Here is a 16,571-nt window from a genome sequence, read left to right on the forward strand (position 1 = left end):
AGTCGTCGAGACGCCCTCTGGAACTGGGTTAAAGTGCATGAGTAGGAGGAGGCAGGGTCAGCATTCTCCAACACGGACGTTTGTATTTGATATATGTATTTGTTTTACACTGTTCTGCGACGTAAACGTAATCTCAGGTCAATCTGAGTTTTCCACCGAGAACTGAACCGACAATAGAGCCGGAGACATGTTGCAGAACACGGGGTGAGTCGTGGTCGTGACTGAAGTCTGTTGTCTCTACCTGCATGCATGACAGTAACGTTACAGAAATGTGTATTTGATTGAAGTGTGTGTTGTTGACAAGCGGAGGATAGGTGGTGAGCCGAGCCGAAGAGCGGCTCAGACTGGTTTAGGAAGAGTCACAGCCAGGTTCGACTCCCCAACCTTTGTCTGTTTGAAAGAAGCAGAAAGCATGAACCCCGAAAACTGAATGGAGTTTGCGTGGAAGCAAGTTAGACCTATTCGCCTTTTTAGCTGCGGTAAGGTTAGCCAGCTCAGCAAGGTTATCTTGTGTGGATTGTTGATGTTATATGGGAACGAATCCGATTGGTTCCGATTGATCGCGGAATGTCCCGAGAAGCGTAGAACCAGAAAAGTGTCATTTTTTTGCATGGAGTTTGGTTAACTTGGGGCTAACTGCTTGCTTAGTTTAGCTGCTGTAGCTAAACCGGGATAACACGACTCGTGAGCTTCGTTTAATTGTTATTAAGTTTAATAGTTTTATGTCGGTGACATTTGGCGGGATATATATATAGATCATGTGTTTAGGAAATAGTCAGAAAGAAACACGGTTGGGATAGCTTCCTAGAATCAGACCGATTGCTTTCAAAATAAAAGCACATAATTTGTTGCTGTTCACATTGTTATATTATGTAAATTAAGGGCTTGTATTTTGTAAGTCGTAACCGGAAGTGTGTTTCTTGTGGCTAGCTTTATAGTGGCGTCAACTTTAACCCAGTTAACATCACGAGCTTTAGACTACTATGGCAAGGTTGCCAACTTTGGGTACCTGGCTGTAATGACATTTTGATGGCATGGGTCACATGTAGTAGTACGCACAATCAATCACATGTATGTGACTCAATTCATTTTGTTTAATGGAATCATGGATTTGAGTAGCCCCAGAAGTGACCCTACTACTGTATTCCGTATATTAATATACTTGTGCAGCAGTAGTCAGGGTCACATAGCGTTCCAATAGGCAATAAGGGGGAAAGGCTGTTCAAAACGCTCTCCTACCCGTCTCCGATGTCCGATTGCAGATCCGAAGATATGATAGTCCTCCTACGGAAGCCAGTAATTTAGCCGGTGCTTTTAAAATGATATTGCTGCATGAAAAAACCGTTTAAAAGCAGTCTTTCCATAGCCTGTGCCGTATATTTAGGAGAGGAGTAGCCCCATAACGTGACGCCGCTTTATACTGTACTGTACTACTTACTGTACAGTAAAGCGGTGCCACACAGCGTTAGAATCCTCAATAGGTGGGCTAGGCTGTTAAAAAACCTCTCCTACCCGTATCCGACCTCCAATTGCAGATTCGAAGATATGATCGTCCGCCTAGTGAAGTCAGTAATTTAGCCGGAACACCGGCGCTGTTAAAATGATACTGCTGCGTGAAACAACCGTTTAGAAGCAGTCTTTGCACAGCCTGTGCCGTATTGAGGACAGGAGAAGTGCTGACAGGAACCTTGGGAGTTTGAGTATTTCATTACATGTTTTACTTCCCAGGTGCGCTGGATTTGCGTTGATCACAAACAGCTGCCATATCCATGTGACTGCATGTGTTGTTTGCTTGCCGCGTGCAAGCGGTGCACCATGTTAGTAAGATCAAACACACCCTGCTGTAAATTCAGCGCAATTTTTTTTGTATATTTTTTAACAGCTTAGCCCACCTATTGAGGATTCTAACGCTGGGTGGCGCCGCTTTACTGTACAGTAAGTACAGTATAAAGCGGCGTCACGTTATGGGGCTAGGAGAGGAGAAGCTTTTTTTGTTTACTCGCCGCGTGCAAGCGGTGCACCATGATAGTGAGATCAAACACACCCTGACCCTGCTGTAAATTCAGCACAGGCTGTGGAAAGACTGCTTTTAAACGGTTGTTTCACGCAGCAGTATGATTTTGTCAGTTTGAGCCACCAAGGAGCAGGTGTTGGAAGGCATCGCTATCTAGCGTCCCTTTGCGGTGCTGGTGACCTAGCTGAACAAAATCTGTGTGTGTGAGTTACAGGAAGCTAGCGGGCTGCACGCTGTTCATCACCGGCGCGAGCCGTGGCATCGGGAAGGCCATCGCTCTGAAGGCGGCGGCGGACGGAGCCAATATCGTGGTCGCTGCCAAGACAGCTGAGCCACACCCCAAACTGCCCGGGACCATCTACACCGCAGCCAAGGAGAGTGAGTACCTCCATGCTAACACTGATTTAATGTAGAGCCATATGAAATCTGTTCCAAATTGCATTTTATTTTCCCCCAAATTCAGCAGAATTCTGTGTTTTGCTTTTTACGCTCATTTTACCATCAGAAATAGTGTCTAATGATTGATTGATTGATTGAATTTGTTCGACAAATTCGACAAAAATACAATACACCAACAACCTCCGGCCTGGTTGGGCATCCATACAGGGCGATTGGCTCCCCGCTGTCACATGAAAAGAAGCGGTTGGCACCTACGCATGTGTCGGAGGAAGCATGGTGCTAGTCTACGGCTCTTCCCAGATCGGCAGAGGGGGTGGAGAAGCGACCGGGGCAGCAGGGAGGAATCAGGGCAGGGGGGAAACGTATTTCCATTGTGGTCCTGAAACAACAAACATCAATATAGAACAATCAAGAATAAAAAGAGAAACAAACCAACACACAAGTTCAAAAACCATTCAAAGAGAGGTTTTGCACTATATTACAGTAGCTTACTCAATTCTGTATTGCTTTTTACTGATGTAAACTGATGTATTATACACCAGTTTCTAAATAGAAGGTTCTGTATGCTTGACAGATACAATTAGCAATGAGCAAGATTGCCTTCCTGAAACATAGCTCAAGTTTCTCATAGTCATCCAACTCAAAGAATTCAACATAGAGGACAATTGAGTAAAGAGTACATCCCTCACGTCATCATAAGCAGTGCAGTAAAACAATAAATGATCCTCATTTTCAATTCTGTGTAGCTCACAAAGTAAACAGTCTTTCTTCTTCAGGCATAGCATTAAATCTACCAGTTTCTAGTGCTAAGGGAAGGGTTCCCAATCGTAGCTGAGCACACAGAGCTATTTTTCCTCTGTTCAAAATCAAATTTCACATAGGGTTCAACACAGTAACTGTCCTTTATGAGATGATAGGTTCTTAGTTTTGGTTTATGCCATAAGTCCACAGCCCATTTATCTTTATACAAAATAAACATATTACTTATAGACTCTCGGGTGTCACAAAGGAATCGGTTATGAAAGATAAATGATCAATTGTTTGAATCAAGAAGGGATTTGGACACTGAGCTAATGTGCTCTCCATGCTAACTCAGAGCTAACATGCTCTCCATGCTAACTCACAGCTAACATGCTCTCCATGTTAACACTGAGCTAATGTGCTCTCCATGTTAACAAGGAGCTAATGTGCTATCCATGCTAACACTGAGCTAACATGCTTCACATGCTAACACTTAGCTAATGTGCTCTCCATGCTAACTAACAGCTAACAGCTTGGGGCTGGATCTGGGCTCTCTGACTGCGGTGTCAGAGAAGAGAACGTTGTCCAGGCTACGCTCCATCATGAACAATCACTCGCACCCACATGCTTCACATGCTAACACTTAGCTAATGTGCTCTCCATGCTAACTAACAGCTAACAGCTTGGGGCTGGATCTGGGCTCTCTGACTGCGGTGTCAGAGAAGAGAACGTTGTCCAGGCTACGCTCCATCATGAACAATCACTCGCACCCACTCCACGGCGTGCTAGTCAAACACAGGAGTACGTTCAGTGAGAGACTGATTCCACCTAGATGCAATATGGAGAGGCACAGGAAATCATTCCTGCCTGTGGCCATTGGTCTATTTAATGCCTCTCTTAAAAGAGCACCTCGGAGACACTCAGTCTCCCTGAGACTGAGCCAGCCGATAGGTTAACTGTGCCTGGCTGAGCCACGTGTAACGTATAGGGCAAGCCGACTTAATATAAGTCCAGGGTGCAATAATGATAATTGACACGGAATGTATACTTACTCTACGTATTTTGTATTTTGCTTACTTAGACATTCTACTTATTTTTTTCTATCGTATTTACTACTGTTATTCTATGCTATGTTGTGTTCTTCTGCTTATTTTGCTTAATATTGCATTTACTACTGTTTATTTTATGCTATGTGTGTTCTGTGAGCGAGCTACTGTAACTTGTCCTAATTTCCCCCCGGGGATCATTAAAGTCTTTCTGATTCTGATCTGAACATGCTCTCATGCTAACTCTGTTGTGTTGTTTCCCTGACAGTTGAGGCTGCGGGCGGCCGTGCGCTCGCCTGTGTCGTGGACATCAGAGATGAGCAACAGATCAGCGACGCCGTCAACAAGACCATCCAAACCTTTGGAGGTGAACAGGAAGTAAATTCTGAGTAGTACACAGGAAGTAGCTGAGACTAGACACGCTTCTGCCTGAGTGGTTGAAATGCCCAGGAAATGGCAGAAAAACAGGAAATAATGACAGGGACACGGGAAGTCATTTAGAGTTGGGGTGCCGAGACTAGGGCTGTAACAACTAACGATTATTTCGATAATAGATTAATCTGTCGATTATTTCTTCGATTAATCTGACAAAAAAAATTGCCGATTTTATTTCCATCAGTTTATTCAAAAACAAAATGTTATTCTAAATTGATCAACAAATAACCAACAAATATCTGCAAATTATAACGCCACAAAAATTACCCAAAAAATTAAACATGAGAGTGGAGTGTGAGGTCTGTTGTGTTGTGAGGAAAACATAGGAAAATGGACTGTCCCTCCTTTATTTTTGTTTACTCTTCCCCATGATGACATCACCATTTGATTGACAGGTATTGACATCTTGATCAACAATGCCAGTGCCATCCAGCTGACCGGGACTCTGGACACGCCCATGAAGAAAGTGGACCTGATGCTGGGGATCAACCTGCGAGGAACCTACCTGACGTAAATACTCATTAACATATGGTTAACATGTCATTAACATATCATTAAAAAGGACATGAAACATTTGATCATAATGACTCTAGTTCATTTGCATTTCACCACAGACGAGACACGACACTGCTTTCAAATCTGAAATTTACCTAGATTTGTTAGAAAGATGAACAACATTTCAGCTTTTCGCCAACTCCCACGCAAATCTAGGTAAATTTCAGACTTGAAAGCAGTGTCCTATCTTGCCTGAGGTGAAATGCAAATGAACTGGACTCATATGATCAAATGCTTCATGTCCTCTTTAACATATTATTCAATTGAAACCTTTATTTAAACCTCGTGGCGGAAATTCATGTGTCTAAAACAGCAACTGCAGCAGAGACGGGAGTAAAGAACACAGGCAAAAGACATGTTAAAAGTTAGGTTGATAGATAAAAACAATAAAAGAATATAGCCGCAAGCGGCGACTTCAGATGTTCAAGCCTTTTCCTAACTGCAATGACATCACAAAAAAGTGGCAGTGGTTCTGGTACATGGTCCAATTGAGTGATTGATTTTATGGACATAGCAGAACAGAATCAAAGGGATAGACATGTAAAAGTGTGAAAACGTATTTCCAACATGGTCCCTGGTCTTATAAAAACAGGACAGACAAAAACACATAACAACAATCAATCAACAATAATAAAAAGAACAAAACCACAAAAAAAGTTTGATAACCATTTCAACCATTACTCTAGTTTACTCAGCAAGAATGTTTTCAGGAGGTTTTTAAAACCATTCAGAGAATTTGCAGGCTTAATATCATTAGGGATCTTGTTCCACTCCCCCGGTATAGAGAATGTATTTCTCCCAACTTTGCTTTTCAGATTGGGTAGTTTCAAGTTAGCTGTGCTAGCCCTCGTGTTCAGGCTATGAGTCTCCCGAACAAACTGAAAGAACTGAAAGAAAACTAAAATAATTTGGACAAAGGTCATGCAATATTTTATAGACCATGATAAGTTTTAACTGTTGAACTCTACCTTCAACGGGGAACCAGTTTAACTCTTTAAAATGGATTGGGCTAATGTGTGTTCTTGGACTGAGGTTAAGGATGACCCTCATTAGTTTGTTCTGGGCTTTTTGGAGCTTGTCTTTTGATCTTTTAGTTATACCGCAGTACCAGGATATAAAGGTGTAGTCATAGCAGATGTGGGAGGAGTAGTTTAATTAGTTTTACAGTTTTTGCAGTTTTGCAGTCTTTGGACTTCATAATTGGCCATAGCTTGCAGTGTACAAAAGCCTCTCCTCACTTGGGCCCACATTTCGGTGAAAGTTGCAAAGCCGTAGCACGTAAGCCTGACCTTTTATGAATTTTCAAAGTTTGAAACTTTAGATGGTCGCTGTAGCGCCACCATCAAGACTATTGGCGGTAAATTCGCGTCAACGAAGTTTGGCATGAGACTGGACCTTTGTGCAAAGTTTCTATATTTCCATGCATGGGAAGTCTGACTTCCCGGGAGAAGAAGAAGAAGAATATTGGCAAATACAAAAAGTGGCCCTGCCGCTTCGCTGGCCCGGCCACTAATAATAAGAATCTGGACAGAAACAATAGCTGTGAATACCTAATTAAAGCTGCACGCAGCCTCGACAGGTATTCACAGTGCAGCCACTGCCTAGTACAGCCACTGCCTCAGAAAATCACTCGGGACCAATGCGAGAGGCATCCACAAGTGATCAGGAGTCAATACGACTCACCATTTATGAGTAGATGCTGTTCACGTGAGATTTAGGGTGATAGCGGTTAGCTTAGCACAAATTGAAATTGAAAGGTAGAGAATACTCTTCCTGGGGTCCACGATAGTTCCTGGGGTCCTGATAGTTTGAAGCTAACGAGCCTCCTCTGTCCTGATAGGTCGAAGCTGGTCATCCCTCACCTGCTGAAGAGCCGGCGGCCGCACATCCTCAACCTGAGCCCCCCCCTTAACCTCAACCCAGTCTGGTTCAAGAACCACACAGGTAACCATGGCGACCGCCCTAACGATAATGTATGGCAATCAGTTAGCTCTCTTTCGATTATTGTTAATATTGGTTTAATTTCTTAGGTAGAGATCTAGAATAAGCGCATCAGTGAGCCGTGCTAAGCTAAGATGTCAGTGCTTCAAAGCCATCCATAGCCTGACCCCCCCTTATCTGACTGACCTTCTCCCCCATCGCCCTAACCGAACCCTCCGATCCTCATCCACTGTTCCACCATCCAAACTCAAAATCTTTGGAGATCGAGCATTCTCGAGAGCAGCTCCCCGACTCTGGAACTCCCTCCCCCAGCCTGTCAGAGACTCAGCCTCACTCTCCACTTTCAAATCCCAACTCAAAACCTACCTCTTTTCCCTAGCATACAACCTCCCTTACCCTTAACCACCTCCTCCAACCCTGCCACACCCACTTTGCCCTTCCCTCTATTCTGTCTGGCCCCTGTCCCTCCCACACACTCCCTCCCTCCTCTCTGTTTCCATATATCCCTGACTGATGTGTTATTGTTATTTGTACCTGTTGCTTCTTGTTTCAAATATGTTTTATTTGAGCATGACAATATACATTATATACTATATGTACATACAGTATATTCTATTCCACTTGTACAGATATAGGTTCGACAATGAAATGCTCTCTTTTTTTAACTTTGAACATGTACACATACATACAGATACAAAACATTAAAGAAAAAGAAAGAAAATAAAGAGAAAAGAAAAGAAAAAGGTCTCCATTAACTTAGTTTCTCAGTTCTATTCCTGACTCTCCCCTAACCCCACCCTATTCTATTGTCAAAAGGTCATTTTGTTGATATTGAGAGAAAAATGCCAATTTTATTTTGCAAGTGCAAGATACTGAATTAGAGGCGACCACACCGTTACCTGTTGCTTCTTGCTCGTTTTTATCTTGTTTTCTGTGTACTCATATTGTCAGCGTCTTTGTCATTGAAAAGCGCTATACAAAATAAATTAATAATAATAATAATAATAATAATACATTTATGTTTGCTTTCAAATTTTGGTTCGCTCGATATATCCCCCCCCACACACACACATTCTTTGTGTTCCATGTTGTTTTGGTGTACAGTACTACTACGTGTTATCTTGTATTTTCCACTCAATGCTGCTATGCTGCTAACCACCATTTCCCCTCCTTTCCCAGCATACACCATGGCAAAATACGGCATGTCCATGTGCGTGCTGGGCATGGCCGAGGAGTTCAGAGGTCGGATCGCCGTCAACGCACTCTGGCCCCTGACAGGTGGGTGTGCTTTAAGCTAGCAAGCTAACAGAATCACATTAAAACAATAGCATAGTATGAGTGGAAACTGTTTTCAGCTAGCCTGCTAACAGAATCCTCACAGACTCTCAATCTAAACTAGCATGCTAACAGAATCCTCATAGACTCTCATTCTAAACTAGCATGCTAACAGAATCCTCATAGACTCTCATTCTAAACTAGCATGCTAACAGAATCCTCATAGACTCATTCTAATCTGAACTAGCATGCTAACAGAAACTAGCATGCTAAGAGATCTTCAACAGATCACTGGAGCTGTCTGAAGTCCCCTCCTGCTTCAAACGCTCCACTATAATCCCAGTTCCAAAGAAGGCCTCCATCACAGGACTTAATGACTACAGGTCCGTTACCCTAAAGTATGTGGTCATGAAATTCTTCGAGAGACTGGTGTTGTTGGCCCACCTGAAGGACGCGACAGGACACCTGCAGTTTGCCTACCTGGTAACCAGGTCAGTACATGATGCAGTAACACAAGACTGCATCATATACTGCAACATCTTGACCTCCTGGGGACATATGCAAGGATCCTGATTCCTGTTTATAGACTTCAGTTCACGTTTAACACCATCATCCCAGAAATCCTCCGCTTCAGACTCAGCCAGCTCGGTGTGCCAGCCTCCATCTGTAAATAGATCATAAACTTCCTGACAGACAGGACACAGCAGGTGAGGCTGGGAAAAATCACATCCAGCATCTGAATAATCAGCACTGGCCTTCCCCAGGGGTGTGTGCTCTCACCCTGGTTCTTTCTCCTCTACACGAATGACTGCACCTCCCTCCGGGGACCCATCTGTCAAACTCCTGAAGTTTGTAGACGACACAACGGTCAGCGGCCTCATCAAGGACGGTGACGAGTCTGCATACAGACGGGAGGTTGAACAGCCGGCCCTCTGGTGCGGTCAGAACAACCTGGCGCAAACAAACTGAAAACTGTAGAGAGCATAGTGGACTTCAGGAGGAGCCCCCCAACACTGCCTCCCCTCACCATATCCAACAGCACTCACTGTGTCTATGGTGGAATCCTACAAGTTCCTAGGATCCATAATCTCTCACATTAGGATAAACAATATTGTGTCTGAAACTATTCTTACTGAAACGGGGGCTCCCCAGGGAGCAGTCTTCTCTTCTTTCTGGTTTACTCTGTACACTCCTGACTGCAGAGACTGTATGGTGTCATGAACAGCCTGAGGAGTAAGTTCAGTGGCCGGTTATTAATTCCAAGATGCTCCACAGAGCGTTTCAGAAGGTCCTTTGTCCCTTCAGCTGTAAATCTTTCCACTAACAGCTGATTGTGTTGTGAAGTTCACCATAGGTTTTTTTTATAGCCTACATTGATCTTTTTCTACTTCTTATTTTATTTTTACTGAAATGTTCCTCCTATTATTAGAGTAGGCTCTACATGCCTCTGCCTATGTTTGCCTTGTATAGCCTATGTGCTATTTTTAATTTAATTTAATTCTACTTGGTTTTACATTGACTTTTCTCCAGCTCTTGCTGGTGCCCGTGCAATATTTTGTTTCCTTGGAAATGTATTCTGTGTTTTATGTACTATGTGAAGTGTTTTTTTATGACCTGTGTTATGTGTCCTTTTATGCATTTTTAATGTCTATTGTGGCATCAATTTTTCCTGAGACATGACCAAGCCAATTTCCCCTTTGGGGATTAATAAAGTTAAGCTAATTTATCTAATCCCCACAGACTCGCATTCTAAACATCTAAGCATCCTGACAGTAGCATGTTCTCTGCTGTTGCCATAGCGATCCAGACAGCAGCCATGGACATGCTGGGTGGGGCCGAAGTGAGCAGTCAGTGTAGGAAGGCTGACATCATGGCGGACGCCGCCTACGCCGTGCTGTCAGAGCCAATCGACTTCACCGGTCACTTCCTGGTGGATGAGGACGTGCTGCGGAAGCAGGGCATCCAGGACTTTGACACCTACGCTGTCAAACCAGGTGACAGGATGCTAACGGTGCTAATGCTAATGTTGTGTTTAATGGTAATGGAATTCATCCAAAGCGCTTTACAATGAGTAGGTATTCACCCATTCACACAGTCATACACCGATGGCGGCCAGCTACCATGCAGAGTGCTGGCACAGCCATCGGGAGCAATTTGGGCTTCAGTATCTTGCCCTTCGACATGCAGACTGGAGGAGGTGGGGATCAAACCACCGACCTGTTTTATCCAAAACGATTAGTGGACGACCTCCAGAGCTACAGCTGCCCCCATACATGGAGACACAGGCCACGTTTAGATGAGAACAGCCCCTCCATAAAACGGCAAACTGTCGTTCTGGCCTTTGATTCCGCATTTATACACGGCAATTAGGTTTCACGTGCAGATGGAGGAACGTTTCTGTGTGTGATCCGAAATACACAGGACACACAGAACACAGACAATTAAAAGTACATTTTAATCCGTAGTGAGTCGACTGTTCCGCTTTTTATTTATCAAGTAATAAATTCTCGCTTTTAAAAGCATGGGACAATGTACCCTCTAGCTGTTAGAGGGTACATTGTTGGTACCAGGTGTTAGGGTCTAACACCTGCCTATAAAGCATTCCCATAGACTTACATTCTCTCGGCAGGTCACCCGCTGCTGCCGGACTTCTTCCTGGACATGGCCCCCGAGGGATTGGTCAAGCATATGGAGCAACATGGTAACTGTGACGACCGCTGACACTACTGCTGAGAAGGAGAGATGAGAGACAGACATTCTTACTGTATCAATTACTATTATTGTTCCTTGTTGAAGTACCATTTTGTGATTGTTTTTTGTGCTTTTCCAATGTAAATGCTTTAGCAATAATATTGCTGTATATTATACTATACACATGCCATGCTAACAAAGCTAATTGAATGGAGAGAGGAGAGAGAGAGGTGGGGGGAGAGAGACCCAGAGAGGAGAAAGACTGAGAACACTGAACTGACTTGTCTCCTTGTGTCCTCCTCCCTTGTCTCCTTGCGTCCTCCTCCCTTGTGTCCTCCTCCCTGGTCTCCTTGTGTCATCCTCCCTTGTCTCCTTGTCCTCCTCCCTCGTTGGCCAGGGGCGACCTATGCCTTCAATCCGCCGCCGTCCTCCTCGGCCCCGCCCACTTCCAACGGACCAATTGAAAGCACGTTTGACGTCATCCGAGGCGTCATCAACGCTGATGTCATTAAGACAACGCAGGGCATCTACCAGTTTGACCTGTCAGGTGAGTTAGTTAGCGTGTTTAGAATAGGAGTCTATGGGGATTCTGTCAGCATGCTAATTTAATAATAATATAATGGGAGAGTATGGGGATTCTGATAGCATGCTAGTTTACAATGCGAGTCTATGGGGATTCTTTTAGCAGCATGCTAACTTAGAATGGGAGTTTTATCTCCGTTCTCTTAGCGTGCTAGTTTAGAATGGGAGCCTATAGGGATTCTGTTAGCATGCTTGTTTAGGATGGGAGTCTGTTAGCATGCTAGTTTAGAATGAGAGTATATGGGGATTAAAGCAGTCAACCCTGTGTCACAGGCCGGTCCACGGGGTGGGAATCACCAGATGCCCACGATACGATACTGAAACGATACTTGAGTCACGATACGATAGTATTGCGATACTGCGATATTTTCGATATTGCGATATATCGATATTGCGATATATTGAATATTGCGATATTTCGATATATTGCGATTTCTTACTTTTTCAACTGCAAATGAACTTTGTCAACATCTGGTTTATATAAGAACAATTTTCAGTCTGTACATCTGACTTCAACCATTTTATTGCAGCAACATTGTCAAGTAGACAGACCAACAACTTTCATAAAGTCATGTCATAGTTGCATGCACCTGACAAACTGAACTGTTTGTTACAGTCTACTTACAGTCCACCTTAACTGGATGTGTGTGTGGACTACTGTACTTATGTAGTTTTTGCAACTTCACTTCGCTTACACAAAACATTTTGTGCAGCCCATTCAGTAACTAGGGAATTTGTAAATTACTGTTATGACAAAACTGTTACTGTTAAAACAAAATGAAAATATGCTACCGTTTGTTTACTGCTGGCCTTGGAACTAAAGTTTATAGTAGCCCGGTGGCCTGGCATGGCCTGCAAAAAAAAATATATATATATATATATATATTTTTTTTTTGCAATATCGATACTTGGCGTCCAAATATCGATACAATATCGTCAGGCAAAATATCGCGATACTGTGGTGTATCGATTTTTTCCCCCACCCCTACAGTCATATGCTCTATATCTCGTATTTTACCATGTCTAGTCTAGGGTTTGACTTTAAATGACCCATAACATAACTAAGAACAGAAAATAATGGAACGGTTGTCATCAGAGAGAGAGGAGTGGTTAGCTCACCTGGCTCCGGTGAACAAGGGCCCAGGTGACACTCTGGCTTCCCTCCGTCAGCTGAAGCCGGTTGCGTTGATAGAGTCCCGTGCCGTTGCACGCGCTATCAGTGTTCATGGGGACGCAAACGGGACACACAGTAACATCCGAATAGAACAACGTCTACTCAACAACGTCACGTGACAGGAGCATGACCCCCGCACCACTGCTTCCGGGAGACTCAAACACTTTGGCATGACGTCACTTCCCCCTTAAGCTAACCATGTCACTTCCCCAGTGACAGCCTTGGAGAAAAGAATGAAATATGAAAGACGTATGAACAATTTATATTCTTGACATTTACTTGAGAGGGGGACGACTGTAACACCTGCTTACATATTAATATATATTTACATGTCAGGTGAGCACAGCGGTGTGTGGTTCCTGGACTTGAAGAGCCAATCAGGAAGCGCAGGGCGGGGCCAGCCACCGGTCAAAGCTGATGTCGTCATGAGCATGGACTCTGCTGACTTCACCAAGATGTTCTCTGGTGAGCTGTTACCATGGTTACCACTGCTTACTGTGTGATGTCACCAGCGTTTATGAAGAGATTTTATTGTACCTTTGGCATGCCAAGCCCTGGCGATCAGGTCGCGGCATGCGGCCGCTCCTGCACGGAGTGGCCATGCCTCGCCTGGCTGTTATGGTTGCCACCATTTACTGTGTGAAGCCACCAGCGTGTATTATTGGATGTTACCATGGTAACCACCGTTTAGCCTACTGTGTGATGTCACCTGCGCTCACCAGCGCTTATTATGGGATTTTACTGTATGTTTATTATGGGATGTTGCTGCCATGGTTACCATGGGATCGAGATGTTACTGTTTACTAATGTTTATTATGGGATGATGGAGACACTGCATGAAATAGGCCACGCCCATCACGGGGGAAATCGCTCCGTTCACTCCCATAGACCAGCATCATTTTCCTTGAATTAAACATAGCTAAAAGCTGTTGTGTGGTGGGCTGCGCACACAACAAATGTAAATAATCGCCAGTTTAAGTTTTTTTGTACTCCTGAGCAAAACAAGGAAGCCATTGAGAATTGGCGAGAAGAAAAATCTGGATCTAGCTGTCAAGGAAGTAAGTTGGAGTGTTCATCTTCCGTATATACAATCTTTTTGTGCAACACGCAACCATGCACGCGACATAGGAGAACGCCAGGATTGGAGGGGGGGGGGTTTCTGTTTCCCCCTGTTTTGGGCGTGGTTTCTGAATGATGACGCGCTCCGCAGTGTCTCTATAACATGGTTACTAAACTTTGTATATTATGGTCTGTTTAGGGCCAGTTGTTACCATGGTTACTATGCTGTGTATATTATGGTCTGTTTAGGTCAGTTGAAGCCCACGCTGGCCTTCATGTTACCATGGTTACTAAGCTATGTATATTATGGTCTGTAGGTCAGCTGAAGCCCACGCTGGCCTTCATGTCGGGGAAGCTGAGGATCAGCGGCGACATGACGCTCGCCATCAAACTGGAGAAGATGATGAGTCTGATGACCAAGGCGAAGCTGTGACATCACTACCAAACACCTTAACTCTCCAGAAACACTTTAAAACTAGGGCTGACCCAATAAAAAATCGATGGTTCAAAGCTTCAGTCATTGCCATTTTAATCGACATCCAAATCAGCAGTCGAAGCTTAATTGTAGGTTGAGGTGTACAGTAGCTTTGTGAGACAGCAGCAGGCAGCCGCAGACAGTGAGCTGTGGACCTGAAAAAGCTCATATTGTAAACATGTAAAGAAGAAACTAACGTACCGGTACTCATTCTTTCCTAATTTCAACCCAGGCTGAGTAACGTTACAAGCGTTCAGTGAATTCAACTCCCGTTTGTTTATAACGTTATGAAGTAGCAGCAGTGACAGATCATCATCCTTCGGCCACAGTTGCCTTGAGAAAACTTTGCCTGTAGGCCTTCAGAGGAGGAGTGATGAGATGACTTCACCTATGGCACGGTGGCAGTGCCGCAGTGACAGATACACAGCCCTCCTTGTCGAGCTCAGAGAGCAGGGAGAAGTCCGCTAACTTTGAGCCCACCTGAATTGATTGATAAATTGATTTCAACATTTGTTCACAAATAATAATATCCACATCAGACTGACCGCAGTTGGATGAAAATCCGGACCATCAGGACAGATGAGCTCCGGTACCACCAGTGTTTATAAGCCTAGAAGAGTTTACCATGAACCGTGGACGGTGCTGAGCTGAATCTTATTTTCAAGCCAATGTGAGCATGTTTGTTTGTTCCTCTGTGTTGTTTGCTGTGTGTCACAGCGCTTCTGTTGTCTGATATTCGAGCCACTACACAGTAATAATAATAATTCAGGCGACACCATTTGAATTCAGGCGACCCCAAGGTTAGGGAACCACTACTCAACGCCAGACCCATGAGAGTTCTTAGGCTGATACACTACGTTACTGCATGCTGCAGATCTCTCTGGGTCCTGGACACTTTCCCTCAGCCGGCTGGTTATGGGAGGGAACCGTTCACTTGGCCAGTGATGGATTCAGTCCTCCCCAATCAGCAACGACTTTGCGACACGGAAGGCGCAGCCCATTTTTCGAACCGCTCTCATCGGTGCTACGACCTGTCACTCATTCAATTTCAACCCGCCTTCAAAAACCAGCAGTGGCTGTGAAGTGGTACAGACTAATTTATGTAGTATGTGGAGCGCAGCGATTCAACATAATATTTTAGTCTGGGGAGAGACTAGGGAACCACTGGCATAGAGGAAGAGAGAAAAGGGGGTGGGCCAAACTAGAGCCCTGCCCCCTTCTCTCCTAAGCACATACCGTCTTGTTTGATGTCATATTTAACAGTTATTCTTGTCTTTATTCTCAATAAACTGCTGTGAATAAATGAGGCGATGGGTGTGTTTGTTATGATTTAAACTCTGCCCACTTCAGGCTGTGTTTGTTATGGTCAGAGCCATTGAGGTACAGTAGTAAGAGTTGCGTCATCTCCATTCACTCATTCACTCCAATGTTTACCTCTCAACAGTTCCTGGAAGTAAGGTTGTGGATTAAAGTAGAGTTTAAATGAAAAATGACTTTAAAGGGATACTCCACTTTTTCGGGAGTTTAGCTCATTTGTCACATCCCTGGCTGGATTTTTTTTCCCTCTGATTAATGATTTAAATCCATGTCATGGCAGGGTAAACACAGGTGCAAGCAAAACACTGATTGGAATTTGGAAACCCTCATTAGTGTTTTGCTTGCACCTGTATTTATTCCGCCTTTTCGACACAAAATGGCCCCCGTGAAAAGGGTCTATTGACAAATAGAATAGGGTCTATTCTGTGTGCACATGTAGAGTGTCTGTGATTATATAAATGTAATTTTGGGAGTTAAAGAAAGAAAGAAATATAATTTTCTTGGGAGTTAACTGTCTGACTGAAATAGGCTACATCTCATGTGCAACTTTCTGTCACAACAGGAATATGTTCAATAGTAGGGTTGGAGGTGGCTGGCTGGATCATCTGTTTTTTACTTCCTGAAGAAACGCGTCGAAGCTCCTTTTTAAAGTATCATGACCATGCCATGTAACGCTAATTCTAAAGGTATTTTAACTGAGAGTCTTGGCTTTTGTTATATTTCTTCTATCAACATGAATACCAACGTCTTCGGCTGCATTGAGGGGATAAATAAACGTGCGGTCAGACCGGTCCAGAGCGGCCCAAAATCACAGCGGCCCTTCTGGCATTTGCCAGAACAAAAATTGAGTCCAGGAAGCGCTCCTTC

At 44.0% G+C, this 16,571-nt stretch overlaps 1 protein-coding gene across 1 annotated transcript; it reads left to right on the plus strand.

The window, feature by feature from the left end:
- Positions 1 to 63: 63 nt before the first annotated feature.
- On the plus strand, positions 64 to 15,681 carry hsdl2 (hydroxysteroid dehydrogenase like 2). The gene is made up of 11 exons (XM_083641406.1): positions 64 to 204; positions 2,229 to 2,392; positions 4,469 to 4,567; positions 5,031 to 5,145; positions 7,031 to 7,134; positions 8,311 to 8,409; positions 10,206 to 10,400; positions 11,036 to 11,107; positions 11,495 to 11,644; positions 13,190 to 13,318; positions 14,230 to 15,681. The coding sequence occupies exons 1-11, from the start codon at positions 188 to 190 to the stop codon at positions 14,343 to 14,345; spliced, it is 1,260 nt and encodes a 419-aa protein (XP_083497532.1). The 5' UTR covers positions 64 to 187; the 3' UTR covers positions 14,346 to 15,681.
- The last annotated feature ends 890 nt before the right edge of the window (positions 15,682 to 16,571 follow it).

Source organism: Poromitra crassiceps (genome assembly GCF_964638095.1).
Source record: "Poromitra crassiceps genome assembly, chromosome: 8".
Lineage (NCBI taxonomy): Eukaryota > Metazoa > Chordata > Actinopteri > Beryciformes > Melamphaidae > Poromitra > Poromitra crassiceps.